Source organism: Mercenaria mercenaria, unplaced genomic scaffold, assembly GCF_021730395.1.
Source record: "Mercenaria mercenaria strain notata unplaced genomic scaffold, MADL_Memer_1 contig_1737, whole genome shotgun sequence".
NCBI classification, from domain to species: domain Eukaryota; kingdom Metazoa; phylum Mollusca; class Bivalvia; order Venerida; family Veneridae; genus Mercenaria; species Mercenaria mercenaria.
In genome coordinates this window covers 19207-36980 of record NW_026459738.1, presented here as the reverse complement: position 1 = coordinate 36980, position 17774 = coordinate 19207, and the positions used below count along the sequence as shown (strand labels likewise).

Here is a 17774-nt window from a genome sequence, read left to right as displayed (position 1 = left end):
AAGGTCAAGAACTTTAGTCAGATTGCTTTCAACATACACTAAGTCTTGTACATTTCAGTTGAATGTATATTTATTTCTAGTTTCCAGCTTCGAAAAGAGCTGAGTAAATATTGTCTTTTGATATTTATTTCGGTACTTTTGACATATACCAAATGTTGCAAATCAAGTTCTGTTACAGGTTTATTCATTAATATTTTTATCCCTTTCAAGAGAGACAACTCGTGCTATTTTATAAGTCTCTATTTAACGATATTTTAAATATATTTACATGTAGGGAGAAGACGCACTATTTAAAAGGTCTTCCATCCCTGGGTGAAAGAACCCAATTATGTTTTAAAAACTGAGGTAAGAGTATTTATGTCTTAAAATCAGCGTTTGAAGGTATATTGTAATGGAAGATGCTAGTTTACACTTCGGTTGAATTATGTAATGTGTAAACGTCAAAATGGTATTTATTGTTTGCACTAGCCTATTTAGAACCATTATTATGATGGACACACAAAAAAAAATAGATATGGTCATACTGTCAGCTGCATACATTTCAAATTGCAAGAACAAATGAAAACTGTTTTCCTTTTTTTTACATTTTGTATTTACATGAATGACATTGAAAGCTGTACTGAAATGGTTACCCCAAAATGGTTTTCTTGTATTACCGTTCTATTCTGTTAAATAACTGAGTTACACAAGGAAATAAAAAAACGTTGCAAGATGTTAATTTGACGAAATGATTTGTAGGAAGAAAATGTGTACATGGACTATTAAAAAATCGCAAAAATTGGCGATAGAAATTGATGCTGGGCTAGAAAGTCTCAGGGTTGAATGAAATGATTTCAGAGAACAAAACACTCCATCTTGCAACACCGGATAACCGGCTTTTGTCATTTACAGAATCTACGTGAATTTAAATTAGACACGTGTAGGAATACGCTAAAAGCACTTCTCTTATTTGATAATGAAATAAATATCTCATTGTTATTTCCTATTGTAATAATTTTTCAGTTACATATAGACAGAATTGTCGTATATAAATGTTCGTTTCAGTAATGATTATTATCTAGACTAAATATCAAAACAAATTGTTCATCAGACATTTTATGAGGTACCTGTTGTACATTTATCGTGTTAAAAACAAAACAAACATGATTTTGAAAACGACTGACCATGCTAAGCGCGACTTAAAAATAGAAATATTTAAAACAAAATGCTGACACACAAAGTCCTTAAATGAGAAACACACTCCTTATTACATGTAATCTTGCAATATTTTGATGACGCAAAATAGTGAAAAAAAAAAAACAGAAAAAAAAAAAAACAGTCACGGTTGAAAAGCAAAATGAGCTGACTTGAGCTATAATCATAAGTCGCAGACAATCACTCGATTAAATAATATATATTTTTAATATATTTTTGTTTCCTTTTTGTGTTCAACTACTTGTTTAAGTTACACTTCTGACTGGTTATTTTCCGAAAAATTCTTCTCCAGCACGGACAAAACAGTCTCACATTGTTGGACAATGTCAGTTGACAAACAGTGTATTTTGGTACATATTTTTCAGTTCACAATGTTGCATAAATAGTAACGTTCATATCTAAAATGTTTAACTTTAGTGTTCTGTAAGATAGAAACGATTAAAGTACCATTTCAGTTGCTTACCTTTCCCAAATATATTTGCTGTACTTTGTAAATTGCTGTTTAATGTATTTTATTTTTTAATTTTAAGCATCGAGGACGATCAACGGGGAAACTTTTAACTTTTGATACTCAGTTCGATATTATTTTCATCTTGGAACATGCCAAATACAAAAAAAATATCAAGTTCCTCTCAATATTCATGCAGGTTTATTCTCTTTCAAGAGAGACAACTCATGTTGGCATATTGCTTATCTAAAATTAACGAATTGAGCAAAATTGTTCATAAACAGAGTATTGGGACTCGTGCTATTTTTTCGTCTCTGTCTAACGACATACTAAACGTTTTAAGGTGGAAGGCGCATTATTTGTAGCATCATCCATCCAACGGCAAAAAACAACATTTTAACTGTTGTATTTCTGTTGTAAATCAGCGTTTTCAGGTACATTGTCATATGAGGATGCTTGTTTACAGTTCGGTTGAATAACGTCAGCTGTATGATTAAAATCTAGGAGCTCCAAGGAAAACTGTTTTTCTTTCCTTAAACGACATATATTCATAAGAATGGCATGTCATCAGGCAATTTCAATTGAAACAATATAATTATTTGATACTGGATATTGTGCTGAGTTGAGTTTTTGTGATCGCTCGATGTCCGTCGTCTGTCTGTCAACATTTAGCTTGTGTATGCGATAGAGGCTGTTTTTTAACTGATCTTCATGAAATTTTGTCAGAATGATAACCTTGATAAAATCTAGGTCAAGTTCGAAAATGGATCATTTGAGGTCAAACACTAGGTCACTAGGTCAAATAAAAGAAAAAACTTGTGTATGCAATGGAGGCTGTATTTTCAATTGATCTTCATGAATTTTTATCAGAATAATAACCTTCATACAATCTAGGCTAAGTTTGGAAATAGGTTATTTGGAGTCAAAAATTAGGTCACTAGGTCAAATCAAAGGCAAACCTTGTGTATGCAATGGAGGCTGTATTTTTCAACTGACCTTCATGAAATTTTGTCAGAATTATCACCTTGATAAAATTTAGGTCAGTTTAGAATATGGGTTATCTGGGATCAAAAACTAGGTCAAATCAAAGAAAAAAATGTGTATGCGATAGAGGCTGTATTTTTAAATTGATCTTCATGAAGTTTTGTCGGAATGATTATGTAATAAAATCTAGGTCAAGTTAGAATATGGGTCATCTGAAATCAAAAACTAGGTCACTAGGTCAGATCAAAGAAAAACGTTGTGTATGCATTAGAGGCTGTATTTTTCAACTGATCTTCATTAAATTTGGTCGGAATGATTTCCTTGATGAAATCTAGGTCGACTTTAAATATGGGTTATCTGAGGTTAAAAATATGTCACTAGGTCAAATGGACACAGTTGCACGGTGTTGAAATCAGGATATCTGACTGAAAATGATCTGCAGGAAGGGGACGGATGTAAGCGCGGACAATCAAAAAGGTGCAAGTGGCATTGTCGGTAGAAAATGTAGATATATTTGTCTTTCGATCCAATTTTAGGTAAAAGCTGGCATTTATTTTTCGAACTAAACAACTAAAAAGGGAGATCTACAATTTTCAAAAGGAGTTTAATTCATCAATAAGTGCAAGTGGGCAGTAAGGCTGTAAAGGTAAACACTATATTTTAATTCATATATTATCAAGTGACTTCTTACATTTTAATAAAAAAGTCACAAACTAGTTTCGCCGTGAATGGCTCAGCAGAGTGTCTAAATATATAACAATAAAAAAGAAGGGGAAGTAATGTAATAATTCTAACCTTAACGTCAATGTGTCAAGGGACGTAATTTTGACGTCAAACAGGAAGTCAATGACGTGATAACTTAATTTATTTATCCTTATAATGTTTATTGTTCCGCATGTTTAAGTTCGCTTTAAAACAGTCAATGAAATATTTTTCCTTTGTAAATCTAGCTGATAAATTGTTCGTTTTCATTTTATTAAATTGGAATATAGTAAATTTTGGCTCTGTTGTACATGTCTATATGACTACTAACAGGTAGTTGCCTTATCAAAGGGTCTCTTATTTGTTGAGAAGGAATTGTTCTTCGAGTTCTGAATTTGTATCCTGACTGACCTTTGTAATATCCATTGCTGCCGTTACTTGTTACAACAAAGGTATGTTTTCATATTACAGGACATGTTTTCATTTACATAAAACTTTTTTATATTAATTTATAAAAGTTAACTGAGTAAGTTTCTTCTTTTGGTTACATAGGCTACAGTTTGGTTTATAGCATTTATAAACGCTTTTGTTTCTCTGTACATTTATATTGATATCAGAAAGTTTTGCTCGAGTTAATGTTTTCTTCTCCCTTTGCCAACTGCATATATACAGAATATTATTTCATAACATTCTGATAAAAAATATGATATGTCAATTCTTTGTTTTCGACTATATTCGTCCAACTCGTGGCGTAATTATCACTTTCATTTCACTTCAGTCTGATATTTCGTTAAACTCAGCCACTTCTGAAAAAAGACGTAATCTTTAATGTTTAACATCCGAACGTAAATTGCAAGCTTTAGAGTATGATAAACTAAAAAGATATATTTAAATTTGCTTTGTTTGTTTGTTTGTTTTGGGTTTGACGCCGTTTTTCAACAGTATTTCAGTCATGTAACGGCGGCAGTTAACCTAACCAGTATTCCTGGATTCTGTACCAGTACAAACCTGTTCTCTGCAAGTAACTGCCAACTTCCCCACATGAATCAGAGGTGGAGGACTAATGATTTCAGACACAATGTCGTTTTATCAAATAGTCACGGAGAATATACGCCCCGCTCGAGGATCGAACTCGCGACCCCGAGATCCGTAGACCAACGCTCTTACCTACTGAGCTAATCGGGCGGGCTATATTTAGATTTGCTGTATTTAAATTTGCTGTAGGTAATACATTTATCTTGCGAACAGAAACGTTCTTTAGCGAAGGATGGTCGGGAGACCATCGTGTACACGACGAAGCCTCTTCTCACAAATGCGAGGTTGTTAAGTATTTTTTGGTGTGTTGTAAACCATCCGCCTTATTCACCTGACTCGAGTCCCTGTTTTTTTCTTTTTTACCCAATTACAGAAGTTTTTGTAGGACCCTCGTAACAATGGTGAAACAAATCGATAATATATCTTCAAATACAGCGAAGTGCTCGTAATATGATATATCGAGTATTTCACAAGAACGAACACAAGAATATATTTGCTATTCAGACATATTTTTCCTTTCGCCGTTAAATCGTCATTATGCCAGCAATAATGTCTCGAAAACTGAAATACCTCAATTAAGATCCTCTTTTAAATAGCAGTTGCTTGTGACTCTGTTGACTGACCATCGGGAGAAGTAATAAGAGTCACGGATTAGCACTAACACTAGAGAGTTTGAGATTTCAAACTTCGCCTTCCCCTTCAACGTCTCTCATATATATTTTGGGTAAAACGTCACGGATATGCGTGTATTTTTTTATATCGGACGTTGCTACTAAAGTTTTCCATGTAATATCAAGTAAACCTAATACTTATCTATATCACTATGTGAAATAAAAAGCTTTGTTTCAGGATTTCTGCTTATTAAATTATTCGATTATCCATACGTATAATTAGACTAAATTTGATGCGAAACACTAACATTAAGTATTAGAATAATGAAGTTTTGTAGGGCTAACAATTTTAACTAAATACATTGAATTGAATCTAAAAGTATGAAGTTATCAACTGATTTTGAGAAGCATTGAGATTTTGTCCAAACTTTAACTTCTACGGCATAACTGTGCCCCTAGGCGGTATCGATTATACTAGATGAGCCTTTTTCTCGTACGAAGTGAAGTTTTGAACGTCAGAAGATGTGATATGAAGAAAGTCAAAACTTCAGTCTTTTTACATGACCACATACTTGGCATCAAAGACTGAAATCTTGGTGGAGACACATGGCAGGACAACAGGCACGGGTCCAGTGTATATTTTTTGGTTTAATATAAAAAAAATCTGTTGTTTTTTTTATCACACAAATATACTTTATATAATTATGTTAGTAAAATGAAAAAAAAAATCTATGACAAAAAATCCGGTCACAATATCATATATGATACTGTGACCGGATTTTTAGCTCACCTGTCACATAGTGACAAGGTGAGCTTTTGTGATCACCCTTCGTCCGTCATCCGTCGTCAGTCCGAGCGTGTGTCCGTCCGTGCGTCCGTCCGTCCGTCAACAATTTCTTGTCTGCACGATAGTGGTTTCATTTATAATTTTATTTTTACCAAACTTGCACACAACTTGTATCACCATAAGACCTCGGTTCCTTTCTTGAACTGGCCAGATCCCATTATGGGTTCCAGAGTTATGGCCCCTGAAATGGCCAAAATCAGCTATTTTGACCTTGTTTGCATAATAGCAGCTTTATTTATGATTTGATTTTTACCAAACTGACACACAACTTGTATCACCATAAGATCTTGGTTCCTTTCTTCAACTGGCCAGATTCCATTATGGGTTCTAGAGTTATGGCCCCTGAAAGGGCCAGAATTAGCTATTTTGACCTTGGCTGCACAATAACAGCTTTATTTATGATTTGATTTTTACCAAACTGGCACACAACTTGTATCACCATGAGATCTTGGTTCCTATCTTCAACTGGCCATGCCAGAATTAGCTATTTTGACCTTTTCTGCACAATAGCAGCTTCACTTATGATTTAAATTTAATCAAACTTGCACAAAACTTGTGTTGCCATAAGACCTCAGTTCCTTTATTGAACCGGCTAGATCCCCTAATGGGTTCCAGAGTTGTGGCCCCTGAAAGGACCAAAATTAGCTATTTTGACCTTGTCTGCACAATAGCAACTTCATTTATGATTTGATTTTAACCAAACTTGCACACAACTTGTATCACAACAAGATCTTGGTTCCTTTCTTAAACTGGCCAGATTCCACCATGGGTTCCAGAGTTATGGTCCCTTAAAGGTCAAAAATTGGCTATTTTGGCTTTTGCAGCCATATAGAGACTTCATTTATGGTTTCATTTGATACAAACTTCCAAAATATCTTCAACAACAATAAATCTTGGATTCCATGACAAATCAGATTCAGTTGTAGTTTCCAGAGTTATTTTATTTCTGATTACCTCCCCTGATTGTAGTGAAAATGGATTTATAACAGTAAGTACTTATAGGACTTATTTGAAATTTCATTTTTGTCATTAGTTGGACTGAGCCAATCAGGGTAGATAACTATGGACTGAGTTTATGTCAAATTACCTCCCTTTATTTCAAATTAAAATGGGTATATCTCCGTAACTAATGAAGATACTGATCTGAAATTTTCATTTATGTCAACAGGTTTATTTGGCAGATCCTTCTTTTGTTCACTTACAATAATATTCTTTTTGATTACTTCCCTTTTACTTTTTTTATTATTGGCCGTAGGGAAATCCCGAGACCACTTTTCTGTGGTACAACCTTCAATTTTTAGGTGTATTTTGACATATCTGTACCTTGTAAGAATTTTGTTTTTCTGTTTGGTTAAATTTCTTACTTTGGTGTTCCTGTCTTTTGGACTTAGATATTTTTTCTGAGGACCTTCTTGTCCTCAAGTGCAATGATAACAGGTGAGCGATATAGGGCCATCATGGCCCTCTTGTTTTGTCATCGATCTTTTTTTTTTTTTCATTTGACTAACATATAAAAGGTTAATTGTGTGAAAAAAGGGATTTTTTATATCAAACAAAAAAATATACACTGGACCCGTGCCTGTGGGCAGGACAGTCATTTTACTTGAAAAATAAATAATTACGCGCGATTATCATTTGGTGGAACATTTTATTTTCACTTCCAGATAAAACAATCCGTTTCTGTCTGACACTTTATACGACAGATGGCACTGGATGCGTTTTAACTATAGACATGGACTGGTACTAGTAAGACGGAAAATAATTCAAATCTATGATATCATGATGCGTGAGGTTTCCTGTTAGCCGTTTGGGATAACCACATTCTTTACATGCACGGACCCAGAGCCTGACAGAGGGGCATTTTATGGTCAATCTCCCCTTTGATTCTTACTTTTTGCAAAGAAAATCGATCTTGAAACTCGCAATGACCCCCACCCCCATACCCCCCGAAGTGGGTGATCCCTCTTTAAAGTTGGTGTCCCCCATAACCGAAATTCATGGATCTGCACATGCTTTACTTATAAGATGGTATATTCAAACAAATACATGTATATGCCCACCATGTTATTAAGTGCAACAATTTCCGTCTTATCCTAACATTTCTTGACTGTTTCGCTAGACAAATGGTGACTTGGCAAAGTATGGCGTACCGTTTGGGTCAACCGCCTCAGTAGCCTAGTGGTAGAGCATCCGCTTCGAGTGCGGGAAGTCGTGGGTTCGATCCCCGGCCGCGTCATACCAAAGCCGTAAAAAATGGTACTAGCAGCTTCCTCGCTTGGCGCTCAACATTAAGGGGATAGTACTAGGACTGGTCAGCCCGGTGTCAGTATAATGTGACTGGGTGGGGTATCATGCCACGTGTCTACGGCGTGATATTCCAGTGAGGCAGCACTATAAACTTGGGCATTGTGCTCACTGCTGCAAGTAGACACCGTCGTTTATATGACTGAAAATTTGTTGAAAAAGACGTTAAACCCGAACACACACACACCGTTTGGGTCAAAAGTTCGCAGATACCATCAGTAGTTATAAAATTATACCTGCAGGTATAATTTTATACCTGCAGGTATAATTTATACACCTGCGGGTATAAATTGGAAATGTACCTGCGGGTATATAAATGGTACCCGCGGGTATAATTTTATACCGCTGTATTGTACCAGCGGCTACAATTTCATACCCGCAGGTATAATTTTATAACTGTTGCTGTAATTTTATACCTGCGGGTATAAAAATTGTACCTGTGGGTATAAAATAAAACTATACCTGCAGGTACAAAATTATACCTATGGGTAATTTTATACCTGCGGGTATAAAATTATAACTGCAGGTATATACCTACGGGTAAAAATTTTTACCTGCGGGTATACTTATATACCAGCAGGTATAATTTTATACCTGTGGGTACAAAATTATACCTCCAGGAACAAAACTGTACATGCAGGTATAGAACTTGTACCTGCGGTTATAATTGTATGCCCATAGGTATAACTTTTATACCTGCAGGTATAATTTTGTACCCGCGGGTATACTTTCAAAATTATAACCTCAGGTAAAAACATTCCCTGTTGGACAATTGAAAAGAAAAACCCCGGGGGTAAGTCCCACCATTGAAATGTTAAACCCCAGGGTAGGTCCCTGTAGTTAGACTGTCGCACTTTAAGAAGCCACAGCTATGTCCCGGTACTACGGTTAAAAAATGGAAAGTAAAATCAAGGTGAGTTCCCCCGCTGTCCTCGGCCCTGCCGCGGGCCATGTTGGGGGGGAGGGGTTGACGGGTGGAGGGGGTGCGTGTTTACAATTCAGAGGAACATAAATAATTAAGTCATTGATTGCATTCTCAGTGACTTCTACAGATGATAGATCATGATGCAAGAAGTTTTATTTTTTGCTGAATGGGATAATTCAATACTTAACATGCATGGATCCAGATGGGGAGTAGGGGAGAATGATCATAAAGTCATGCATCCCCCCTCAGATAACAAACTTTTTCTTTTATAATACATAAAATTCTTCTTAAAACCCTGTGTGAACACCTCCACCCCCGAAATGCTCTACCCCTCTTTTTAAAGTTTGTATCCCCCTGACCGATATTCCTGCATTTGCGCATGCTTGATTGTTATAATTATTTCATTTAAATGTTTCATCTATCAGCCTACCTCATTTTATATAAAATGTCCAAAAGTACATGTATAATTGCATAGCTTTCATGAATAGGTTATCAATAAAGAAGTTTGTCGCGCGATGTGAGATATGAGTATACAGACACTAATCCGATAATTACACCAATTTAGCAGTACATATTGACTTACCTGGTCAAGGAAGCCGATAAGAACAGAACAGAACATATATTTTATTAGATTTGTACATAGTACATCATTAACATTTACATTACATATACATCACGTGTAACTGTATGATAAATTATAATAAAAACAGTTTACATAGAGGATGATCATAGATCATAGTTTACTAGACATTTATGATAGTATTTCTAATTTCTAAACTTTCTTTAACATATTTTGCAAATTTGTATAATAGAGATTTGTTAGTAGTTTGCAACAGCTGAATAAATTTGAACATCGATGGTCTTACATAAAAGTATTTCTTTATATATTTCTTACGTAAATTCCTGTGACAAGGACAAATTAAAATAAAGTGGTACTTATCTTCGATATCATGAGTATTACAACATTGGCAATGTCTCTCATTTCGTGGCAGTCTATTTCTATTAAAACGACAGGTTTGTATTCTGAGAGAATGAGCGGATAGTCTTAATCTAAAAATGTAAAATCTTAAGTTACCCGGTAAAATATCAAGATAATTTTCATATGACAAACTTGTTTTAAATTGTAAGTACAGTTCTAACATCTTGCTGTTTTGAATGGAGTTATGCCAGTCTTGCATGTAATTATCAATTAATCTTTGTTTAAATATATTAGGGAATGTTCAGTCAGAAAACCCATGCGTGTCTAGCAATCTTTTAACATTTGATATCAAATTTTTACAACCTTTAGAGCAATCAGAAACATTTTGCTCATAAATCCTTTTCAATATAATATTGTCTCTACTTAACAACTTACACCAATATCTAATTACCCTAACATATCGAGAAATATATAGAGGATATCTCCCTAATTCACCATAAACTCCAGCATTACATGTGCTTAATCTAACCTTAAGAATACTTTTACAAAATTTAAGGTGAATACGCTCCATTTCTTTAGATTTAGTACAACCCCAAACCTCAGCAGAATAATTTAAGATAGAGCCGACAAAAGAACCAAATAACTGGCATTGGAGTTTAGGTTTTACATCATATTTTTTACAACTGAGCATCAGTATTTTCAACGCTTTTAGTAATTTGCCTGTTAGATGTTCTAGATTCATTGAAAAATTACCAGTATAGTTGAAAATGGTACCGAAATAGATAAAATTATCTACAGTTTCTAAAAACTCCCCCTTATATAACCATTGTTCATTTGCAAATATAGTGCCTCATTTTCTAAATACCACTACTTTAGTTTTATGGATATTAACTTCTAAACCCCAGAGAGAACAATAATCAGACAAACTATCTAGGCTGTTTTGTAGGTCTTCAGGTGATTTTCCCAGAATTACCATATCATCAGCAAATAGCAATAATATTAAAACAATATCATCAAAAGGCAAACCAGAATCAATATTACTTTGTAAATGTAGTTCTAAGTCTTCAACAAATAAAGAAAAGAGCAGAGGCGAAATTACCTCCCCTTGACGCAATCCGATTGCATAGCTGAAGAAATCTGAAAATGTGTTACAACATCGTACACACGATTTCACCTTTTCATACATGTCTTTAATAACGCGTAAAATTTTACCTTGGATACCATTTCTATATAATTTAAGCCACAAACAGTTACTATTTATGCTATCAAAACAGGATTTCAAATCAATAAATCCAACATATAAACGTTGATTGTTATTCAAGTAATGTTGTATAACGGAATGCAAAATAAATATAGCATCTACAGTAGATTTGCCTTTTCTGAAGCCGAATTGCGCATCAGAAATGACATTGTTATTTTCACAAAATTTTTCTATTCTTTTATTTAAAACTGTCGTGAACAATTTCGAGAAACAACTTACAAGTGTTATTCCTCTATAATTCTGAACATTTTTTGAATCACCTTTCTTATGAACAGGTATAATAATTCCTTCTGTCCATTTATCTGGGAAAAAACAGACTCTAAAACTGCATTGAATAAATCACATAAATGAGGAATCAAAATATCTATACATTCTATAAAATATTCATTAAAAAGGAAACCTGGGCCTGCTGCTTTTCCCTTCTTAAGTGATTTTACCGCACATAGAATTTCTTCAGGCGATATAGGTACATTCAATTCTTCAAATGCACAGTCACAATTATCAAAATCATTTTCTTGACAAAAAGTATTGGCTTCATTATTGTTACATTCAAAAACATTGTTACATAAATTTGAGAAATAGGTACAGAATTCGTCATTACTTTCCACTGATTTTTTCTTATTTTTGAAATATTTCCAAAATTGCTTACGTTTACAAAATCTCAGCTTTTCTATTTCAGAGTATTTATATTTCATATATATTTTCTTCTTTTTACTTATCAAGTCTTTATACGCTTTTTTTGCATTTACAAAAATACTCCCTACTTGCTTTAGTTTTACAGTTATTAAAAGCGCTTAAAGAATCCAAGTATTTAGCTTTTGAAATTTTACATTCATTATTGAACCAGTCTGCATCTTTGACATGAGATGTGTCAATAAATAACACATTATTTTTACTCTTTAATGCTTTTGAAAACAGGGGATCTGCTACACTCCGTATCATATTTGTAAATGTATTCAACGCATCATTTACAGAGGCGCGATTACTGTTATCAATTCTATCCGTAAGCCGATTAAATTCCGGCAATTTTGCAATCAGACTAGTTCGAAATGTATTTACATAATCATTATTCCAGTTATATAAAACATGTGTGATTTCGTCGCCAGAAGGCGATGCAGTATTACAGGAAAGAGAAAAACTAACGGGAGTGTGATCACTCCATTCATTTGCAGACTGTATAGCGAAATTACAAATACTTGAAAAATTTATTTCCTTTGTTAATACATAATCAATCACAGATGCTCCATGCTGCGTAACATAAGTATGTGAACCAATATTGAAGTCTAAGACTAAGCTCGTAAGTTTCCTTATTTGTCATATTATTATATAACTTTTTTTTTTTTTTATTCGATTATTTGTAATATGCATCCATTTATGAATTAAGAAATGGACACCGGGTATCATGTGTTTCATGTCTGTCTATCTGTTCGTCCGTCTATTCTGTTGAAAACTCTTTATAATATCGCAATTTATATGAGAGGCATTCTAGTTAGATTGTAATGTACGGTGTTCCGTTAGGGCCAGCGCCTGCTCCCTGTGAACGCGAAGCGCGAAGGTACGACGGTACGATGGCGAAGCGCGACAGTACGATGGTGACAACACGACAGTACGGTGGTGACAGTCCGCCGTACTGTCGCGCTTCGCCATCGTACTGTCGCTCTTCACCATCGTAGTTTCGCGCTTGGACATCGCACTGTCGCGCTTCACCATCGTAGTGTCACCATCGTAATGTCGCGCTTCGCCATCGCACTGTCGCACTTCACCATCGTACTGTCGCGCTTCGCCATCGCACTGTCACGCTTCACCGTCGTACTGTCGCGCTTCGCCATCGCACTGTCGTGCTTCACCATCGTAGTGTCACCATCGTACTGTTGCGCTTCGCCATTGTACTGTCGCGCTTCACCAACTTTTCTCTGTTTACTTAAGGGCCGACTTGCCAACTTTAATGTATAGAATTGTACGGTCAGACGAAGGGACGTGGTTTGGATTTACTTACTAATAATCTTGTATAACATAAATCTACATTTTTATCCAATACGTTTCTTCAATTAGAAAAGACAGGGTCGGTCGGGTGGGCGGAAACAAACAACTGTATTCTAGACCTAACTAACACTTTTGCATACAATTTACCCAAAAGCTTTATAAGCAAAACTTACACAACATGTACAGCAGTGTATTTTTATCATGGCTTGAAATATATGAGCTGATTAAACAACATTTTCTCAACAAAAACAACAATTAATTACATGTAAATACATTATCATTTATTTTTCCGCAGAGAGGTTTACTTTGAATACAATGTGATTTTGTTCATAAATAACACTCGGTTGGGTGATATTCGTTTTTATTATCCCTCAAGTAAACAATGTAAAATAGCCATAGACTAACGGAGCCTATTTTGAAATAGCACATTTCAAAGAATATTAAGTTATGATATTTTTTCAATATCATCATGCCAGATGATATTCATTTGAGTGACACACTGCCGGGAAATTTCAATTTGAATAACATCAGGTCTGGTGATATTCATTTCAATAATACCCGTGCCGAAAAGCGTTCCAGTTATTTGATCATTGGACAGAGTTGACAATACTATACAATACAGAGTTTAATTAAAGTCGGCCCTTAAGTAAACTGAGAAAAGATAGTGAAACGCGACAGTACGATGGTGAAGCGCGACAGTACGATGGTGACACTACGATGGTGAAGCGCGACAGTGTGATGGCGAAGCGCAAGAGTACCATGGCGAAGCGCGACAGTACGATGGCGAAGCGCGACAGTGCGATGGCGAAGCGCTACAGAACGATGGTGACACTACGATGGTGAAGCGCGACAGTGCGATGGCGAAGCGCGACACTACGATGGTGAAGCGCGACAGTACGATGGCGAAGCGCGACAGTACGATGGACTGTCACCATCGTACTGTCGCACTTTGCCATCGCACTGTCGTGTTGTCACCATCGTACTGTCAAGCTTCGCCATCTTCCCGTCCGCGTTCACAGGGAGCAAGCGCTGTCCCTAACGGTACACCGTAGTACGGTGTAAAAAATAACAGGTAGTAAACGACTACCATTTGAATCGATATTTTTGACACGTGCCTATAGACCATTCAGGATTTTTCTTATTTCAGACAATGAATCGAAAGAAGCCTGTCCAGTTCTCAGAAGAAAAGGACATTGCCTTACTTCGGCATGTGCTGGGTGAAAACCCTTTCGAGCAAACCAAGAGGTGGGCTGACATAGCCTTAGCTATGACCGATGACAGTTTTCTCGTGGACGCTCGTCGTGTCCGTCCGAAGTTCGTGACGCGCCTACTTCAAAAAGTATAAATTTATGAAACCTTGGATGAGTCTTTTATTACGATATGAACTTGCGCACCTCGTATTTTTCATCAGACTCCTCCCCCTAACTTTAGAGTTATGGCCCCTGAAATAGTAAAAAGTGCACATTTTCACCTTGTGACGCGCCTAACTCAAACAGTATTATATATAAATTGATTAAACCTTGCATGAGTCTTTATTGTGATATGAACTTGCGCATCTCCTATTTTTGTGACCCCCCCCCCTCCCCATGAGTGGTGGGGGCATATAGATTTGCTCTTGTCCGTGCGTCCGTGCGTCTGTGCGTCCGTCCGAAGTTCGTGACGCGCCTACCTCAAAAACTGTTAGATATAAAAGTGTTTGATGAAACCTTGCATGGTTCTTTATCATGATATGAACTTGCGCACCTCCTATTTTTCATCTGGCTCTGTCCCTAATTTTAGAGTTATGGTCCGTAAAATAGTCAGAAATGCACATTTTCACCTTGTGACACGCCTAGCTCAAAAAGTATTTGATATAGATTCATGAAACCTTGCATGAGTCTTAATCATTATATGAACTTACGCACTTCCTATTTTTCAGCTTGGTCCGCCCCCTATTTCGAGAGTTTTGACCCTTGAAATAGTCAAAAATGCACATTTTTACCTCAAGACGCGCCTAGCTCAAAAAGTGTTTATTATAAATTTATTAAACCTTGCACGAGTCTATATCATGATATGAACGTACGCACCTCCTATTTTTTTATTTGTCTCCGCCCCCTATTTTCAGAGTTATGGCCCCTGAAAAAAAGTCAAAAATGCACATTTTCACCTTGAGACGCACCCAGATCAAAAAGTAAACTATATGATATAAATAGATGAAAACTTACATCATGTACATGAGTCTTTATAATGATATAAACTTGCACACCTCTTATTTATTTGCTGGCTCCTTCCCCTATTTTTAAAGTTATGGCCCCTGAGTAAAAAAAATGCACATTTTCACCTAATTATGTGCCTAGTTCAAAAGGTATTTAATGTAAATTCATGAAACCTTGCTTGAGTCTTTATCAAACTGTGGCTTTCATTTTTGACAATCTTAGCGTTTATTACAGAGTTATGGTCCTTGAAACGGCCAAAGTAGTGGACTTTTTTGTGATGCTCATAGCTCAAAAAGTATATGGTATAGAATAATGAATCCTTTTAAAATTTTTGAGGCTATACACCATTAAGACTGCCAACATTTTAATTATTTCCCATTATTTTTGACAAATGTTCAAGGGCGGGGGTGAGGGGGCGCACACCCTGTGTCCTACAGACACATTCTAATTATATTTCAGAATAACACATCTATGATATGGGGTATCTGAAAATGCTACCACATATAGGCATCACTTGGTTACAGGTATGCTATGCTCGTGGTATGCCTTTCTTATATTTTAATACTTGGTCTGTTTACAGATGATCAACTTATGTAATCAAACTAAGTCTAATTTTGGCAGTCAAAATATGCCTGCGTACCTGATCTTAATTCAAAAACTTCAATTTTGTAATTAAACTTGTTCTAGGCTAGCGTACTGTAGTTATAAAACTTGGTCTGATTTGGCAGTCAGCATATGCCTGCGTACCTGGTCTGACTTCGGACACTTAACTTATGTTATCAAACTTGGTCTGATTTTGGCAGTCAACATATGCTAGCGTACTTGGTCTGACTGCTACGGTTAAATTTTGTTATCAAACTTTGTCTGATCTTGGCAGGCAACTTATGCTAACGTACCTAGTCTGACTGAGAGACTTTTAAACGTATGTTATCAAGCCTGTTCTGTTTTTGGCAGTCAACTTATGCTAGCGTACCGGATATCACTTTGATAGTTAATTTGTGTTATTAAGCTTGGTCTGATTTTACGCTGTAAACCTATGCTAGCGCACTTGTCTGACTACGAACACTTATGTTATTATTTAAGGTATAGTTGTCGACATGTTACTAATGACACCATAATATGTACAGTTGTTTGTGTACGATATTTTAAATAGATCCGGAGAGGAAGAGGACCTAACAGAAAAGACTGTTCTTCTGCAAGAATGTTTGGACCTTCAGAGGGAAGCAGAGACCGTCCTGCAGAAGGAACGAGACGCCAAAGAAGATCAAAAGAGTAAAGACGAGGAAACAGGAAAAAACATCCGAAAGAGAGCTCTTGAGGGTCTAATGAAAAGTAATTTTAGCTCGACTATTCGAAGAATAAGTAGAGCTATCCTACTCACGACAGCGTCGGCGTCACAACTTGGTTAAGTTTTTCGTACCAGTCAATAGAGATAAAGCTTTGAAACTTTTAACACTTGTTTACCAACACCATGTCCACTTATAAGCAATAGCACATAACTCCATCAAGGATGTTGGCTAAATTATGGCCCCTTTTGACTTAGAACTCATGGTTAAGTTTTTCGTACCAGTTCATATTTTGACAAAGTCTTTTGACATAAAGCTTTGACACTGTCAGCACTTCTTTACCATCACCATGTCCACTTATAGGCAAAAGCACATAACTCCATCAAGGATTTTGGCTGAATTATGGCCCCATTTGATTTAGAAATCATGGTTAAGTTTTTTCGTATCAGATCATATTTTGACAAAGTCTTTTGAGATAAAGCTTTGAAACTTTCAACGCTTGTTTAATATCACCATGTTCACTTATAGGCAAGAGCACATAACTCCATCAAGGATTTTGGCTGAATTATGTCCCCTTTTGACTTAGAAATCATGGTTTAGTTTTTCGTACCAGTTCATATTTTGACAGAGCCAATTTCCTTGATTCTTGATTAAAATCTTAACAGCTTTTTAAGATAATTGTTGGTGTGTGAATTCGCAGTATTCAGGTTAAAACATTAATTTATACCAACAGTATATATGGTTATAGTGAGTATCATACTGGATCATTACATGCACATTTTTCATAACATTTAACTATTATTTTAAAAACTTGATGATCATTTCAGACGAAACTACCAGAAAGGCACCAAAAATGTCGCCACTTGACTTTTTGAAGATGAAGACTGAAGCAGAAAAGGATATCAAAGAGAAGGAAATGGAACTTAAAAAGAGGGAGTTAAGTCTTCAAGAACAACGATTCGAGTTAGAAAGAGAAGAAAGGAGAGCAGCTATTGAGCTTCAGAAACGGCAAAGCGATGCCATGCTAAAACTTATAGAAAAGATGAATTAGACAGGAAACTTAAGATTGAAATTAACAGT

The 17774-nt window shown here is 35.8% G+C and overlaps 1 protein-coding gene across 1 annotated transcript; it reads left to right on the top strand.

Moving 5' to 3' along the window:
• Positions 1–15884: 15884 nt before the first annotated feature.
• Positions 15885–17774, top strand: LOC128551821 (uncharacterized). The gene is made up of 4 exons (XM_053532737.1): positions 15885–15932; positions 16536–16784; positions 17395–17401; positions 17447–17774. Exons 1-4 carry the CDS (start codon positions 15885–15887, stop codon positions 17743–17745), a joined length of 603 nt encoding a protein of 200 aa, XP_053388712.1. The 3' UTR covers positions 17746–17774.